Source organism: Limulus polyphemus, unplaced genomic scaffold (assembly GCF_000517525.1).
Source record: "Limulus polyphemus unplaced genomic scaffold, Limulus_polyphemus-2.1.2 Scaffold4384, whole genome shotgun sequence".
Taxonomy (NCBI): Eukaryota; Metazoa; Arthropoda; class Merostomata; order Xiphosura; family Limulidae; genus Limulus; species Limulus polyphemus.
The window spans coordinates 28,121-33,320 of NW_013669994.1; the positions used below are offsets into that span (position 1 = coordinate 28,121).

The following is a 5,200-nucleotide window of genomic DNA, read 5'->3' on the forward strand; positions in this document are numbered from 1 at the left end:
GGTACATTTACAGGTTTTGTTGAATTGTAAAAACACCAATTAAAATAAGATTTATTAGGAATTTACTCTAGTTTCCTAATAATATAAAGGCAATGTTTTTTTTGTAAATTTTCAACAATAAAAATTGATTAAAATTCATGTGGTTAAATGATCTGATCGAGTGTGCATTATTTTGATATACATTAAGAAATATAACAGTTGTGACACGTGGAAGAAAATTATTAAATAATGTAGGTTTCCATGTGTGTTTTTATAGTGGAAACTTTAAATTGTTTAAGTTTATGGTTTAAACAAAGAAATGATACAAAGTAAGTAAAATAATTTTTATGCTTTTTTTACATGTAACAAATTTTTAACATAGGTTAAAACAAAGATTACAAGATACGAGAAACCAGTAATTTAAAATACTGAATAAATACTAATTGACGATGTAGTAAAATTTTGTTTTTCAAGGAGGTTTGTGTTTGATTTTCTGTTTTTTAAATGGTTTAAATGTTTTATGTTTAAACTGCTTGTAGGTCTATAAAACAATGAACTTTTTTTTGCATATGTTATATATGTATTTCTCTGAAGAGTTCCCCAGTAGCACAGTGGTACGTCTGCAGTCTTACAACACTAGAAACTGGGTTTTGATACCCGTGGTGGGCAGAGCACAGATAGCCCATTGTGTAGCTTTGTGTTTACTTCCAATTAAACAAGCCCCCAGTGGCACAGACTGTGGACTTACAATGCTAGAAACTGGGTTTTGATACCCGTGGTGGGCAGAGCACAGATAGCCCATTGTGTAGCTTTATGTTTACTTTGAATTAAACAAGCCCCCAGTGGCACAGACTGTGGGCTTACAATGCTAGAAACTGGGTTTTGATACCCGTGGTGGGCAGAGTACAGATGGCCAATTGTGTAACTTTGTGCTTAATTACAAACAAACAAATTTCTCTGAAGACTACAAAACTTTTATCTTGCCTGATGTTTTGTCTTTGAACGTCACCCTTAAAAATGGCATAAACTGAAATGTCCTGTATAATAAAACAAACATTTATCTGAAGTTGTTTGTTGTCTTCATTGAGAAAGGTTTTCATCTTTCAATCAGCACTGAAAACTTTAAAATAAAAATATTATATTCATTCAATCTCCTTGTTTCAGAGGGTCATCACTGCAGAATTCATCGATGGTGTTAAAGTTAGTGACATTCAAGGTATTCACAAAATGGGTTTAAGTTTGAAAGATGTAAGTATTGGTTAAGTTATTTGCTTATGTTGTCTTTAAGTGCTTTTATTTTATTCAGAGGCTTTGCTAAGCTTTTCATGCTCAGTTCTTGATTGAGTTTTATGTAATAGTTGGATAGTCATGCATGTATTGACTGTTTTTATATTAACTCTTTAAATCTGTAATCTTTTGCACGTTCTACCGAAATTATTTTCATGATTTCCTAATCTTTATTACCATACCTTATAACATTTTAGTTTTCTTAATTTTGTTTTTCCTTCAGCATCAGGGGGTACCCACTTGAAGCATTGTTGGGTAAGTAGCCTCAAATTTCCCTTGTTGAACATTTGATGTTGCCATCTGATGGGTAAATTGGGATTTTCAACCAGGTACTGGAGCATTATCTTGGGTTTAAGGAGTTAAGGTATTGCTAGTGCCCTCTATAAGCCAAGAATATGTATATTCTGGTGAAAGGTTCAGAACTTATCTGTGGTAATTTGGTTTGAGCATGTATTGCTATAGTTCTCTAGAAGCTCTTAACTTACCAGGAATAACACAGTGTAGAATTGTTGACACATAATTGGACAAAAATATTTATATAAATAATATCCTGAGAAAGACTTTAACCCTTTGACTACTGGTGCATTTGTCAACAAATATTTGGGCTCAGTTTTTACAGGTAACTACTACATTTGGTTTAATGTCATATTTCACAAAGAGACATAGCTTTTCTATGTATATGTTGCTTAAATATTATTTTTATTGAACAAATTTAGACTTATTGCCAATATCTGAACTCACAGTGGTAAATTTTCAAATTGGAATAATAACAAAGTCCTGGCTTGGATGAACACGTTGAGCAGTAACATGTACTCTTTTTATGTTTTCCTTCTTGAAGTAGACACATTTCTTCTGTGGCTTTAGTTTACATTCTTCTGGAGGTAGTAGTACCATAAAATGTTTCATTCTATCAGTTTTGTCGAATTTTCTGCATGCATCCATTTCTTCTGTGGCTTTAGTTTACATTCTTCTGGAGGTAGTAGTGCCATAAAATGTTTCATTCTATCAGTTTTGTCGAATTTTCTGCATGCATCCATTTCTTCTGTGGCTTTAGTTTACATTCTTCTGGAGGTAGTAGTACCATAAAATGTTTCATTCTATCAGTTTTGTCGAATTTTCTACATGCATCCATTTCTTCAAATAACAATTCAACGTCATGTTGAAATTTCAGGAAATTCTTGTTTCCTCCAGCTTTCTGCTATCTAATGATATTGTTTAGCATTGCTAACTGAATCTGGTGAAACACTAAAATCTTGCACCACTGCATGCTCTTTCTTGAAGGATGTAAAAGCTTATCAGTACAACCAACACCACCCTTGTAATGGTTGAAGTCAACAATTACCACTAGCTTCTTCACTTAATTGTTCCGGTGACTGTTCTTATATTTTAATCATAGATTGTAGTTAACACATAGATCTGTTTTCTTTCCCTAAATATCAAGGCAAACAGCTCATGTCAACAGAAGGATGTGACATCTCCAGCATTTTGCTTTCAGCTTTACTTGAAAAACATTTCTGTTTGTATGAATGGTTCCACACTTTAGGGTATCATGTTCATGAAAGTGCATGAAAAAAAGCTCTCTTGTTTATTATTTATCAGTGTATTTGTTCAGAGGCAGAGAAATGATGCCGACAGCTACTGTCTCTAATAAATAAAACATTATCAATGGATGGTTCATGATTTTTTTATCAGTGTATATGTGAAACCCATATACATACTTATTGTTTACACATAACATGAACTTCAACCCGTATCTAGCATGCTTTAGTGAGATATATTGTTTGAAAAGAAGTAAAACTTTCCATATCACGGGTGACTCATGAATGGAAATATTTTGGGATGGTGTGCATACTTCTTGCAAGTTCTAGAAGAGATGATCCACTAGTAGTCTTACTCTTACAATTTGTTGACATCAACATCATTGATGTTATCATCCACATGCAGAAACTTGAGAAGTGTGATGTACCTAGGACCTGAAGACCAGTACACTTCAGTTGATAGTTTGTATTGTCTAGTGCTCTAGATTGCCTTGCATCAGCTGTGACCCCTTGTTATTAGATCTTAAAAACTGAAATATTTCTTGCTGCCTTGGTCTGATAACTCATTTTCATCAGTCAACATCATCTTTTGTCATCTTCTTCACTTGAATTGGACTTCAAAATTTCACCTTGACTCCAAGAATAATTTCCTTTCATCTCAATAATATCATCAGTCCCTAAGCAGCTCATATTTGCTATAAATGTAATTTGTTTTGGTAAATTGTAGTTATGTTTATTTATGAAGAATATTATTTTCATATTTTATCAGTTTGTTAAGTATCACTTGTATTCACAGGATTCAGTTATGTCATTTATCTATTGGACCTACTAAGTACTACTTTATAGAAAACATGATGTGTAGTACATAATCAAATTATTAATCTGGGAATTATTCATTACAGTACAACAATAGTGACGATAAACTATGCCTTAAGCTCACTGTTATGTGAAAACTTCATTAGGAAAATAACATTTCTTATAGAAACCAACACATTCTTACCAGTGCTAACAAAAACATGCTATCATACTTCAAGGAATTACTAACTGTTTACAGTTGAAAGGGAATAATAACAGTGAAAATAGAAGTAACTTTTTGTATTTTTTCCTTCAGTGTAGGTATTTAGGTTCATTTAAGAAAAACCCATAAAAATTATACTTGTTTTCACATTACAGGTAGATGAAAAGCTTGTTCTTGCATTTGCTGAACAGATTTTTTCGACTGGATTTGTACATGCAGATCCTCATCCAGGAAATGGTGAGATTTTTAAAGTTGCTATTTTCATTTTGGTTTTTCCCAATTACTATGCTCTCTCTGTTAGTTTATTGTATATAGTTATATTATATAACCATTGGAAGAGACTGTAAAAGCAAGATTATATATGAAGACAGTTTAATGAAGCATATGCACAATTGTCATAGCTACAGTATAATTAAGTAACTACGCCCCCTACATGTTTTGTGTGTGTGTTGAAGTTTTGATATCTTAAGATGAATACAGCTTCTGAAGATGATATGTATATATATAGATGAAACTTTGAGTGATAAAGCAATGATATCCAGGTATTGCACAGTTAACTTTAGATTTATTCAAAAACATATCCTTTGAAGTACTGTACAGTTTACAGAGATTTGTTTTTCAGTATTTATCAGGAAAGGGAAAGATGGGAAGGCTCAGATTGTACTGTTAGATCACGGATTATATGAATACTTGCCAGAAGAAAATCGTATTTCCTTGTGTAAACTATGGAAGGCTATTGTTTTGAACAATCACGATGAAATGAAAAGCTACTGTGAAGAGCTAGGGGTGAAAGGTAATATTTGTGTTAATAACATTTGAAAATATCAAATGTTTATTTGTTCCCATGTTTAAAATTACTCTTTTGAGAAGCTTTTGTAAGTTTACATAGTTGTTATTTGTAGCTCTTGTTAGTAAGTAAAAAAACTGTGTAATAATAATTATAGAAAAAACTGTGTAATGATAATTATAAAAAAACTGTGTAATAATAATTATAGAAAAAACTGTGTAATGATAATTATAAAAAAACTGTGTAATAATAATAATTATAAAAAAACTATGTAATGATAATTATAAAAAACTGTGTAATAATGATAATTATAAAAAACTGTGTAATAATGATAATTATAAAAAACTGTGTAATAATAATAATTATAAAAAACTGTGTAATAATAAAAATAATTATAAAAAACTGTGTAATAATAATAATAATTATAAAAACTGTGTAATAATAAAATAATTATAAAAAACTGTGTAATAATAAAAATAATTATAAAAAACTGTGTAATAATAATAATTATAAAATTACTGTGTAATAATAATAAATATAAAATTACTGTGTAATAATAATAAATATAAAATTACTGTGTAATAATAATAA

At 30.6% G+C, this 5,200-nt stretch overlaps 1 protein-coding gene across 2 annotated transcripts in view; it reads left to right on the plus strand.

Moving 5' to 3' along the window:
- LOC106471065 (uncharacterized aarF domain-containing protein kinase 5-like) overlaps positions 1–5,200 on the plus strand; it is a 52,854-nt gene that overhangs the window by 27,284 nt on the left and 20,370 nt on the right. For both annotated transcript variants that reach the window (XM_022399688.1, XM_013931653.2), the window contains exons 9-11: positions 1,144–1,227; positions 3,978–4,059; positions 4,445–4,615. In XM_022399688.1, coding sequence (XP_022255396.1) covers positions 1,144–1,227; positions 3,978–4,059; positions 4,445–4,615 — 337 coding nt within the window. The remainder of the gene's footprint in view (positions 1–1,143; positions 1,228–3,977; positions 4,060–4,444; positions 4,616–5,200) is intronic.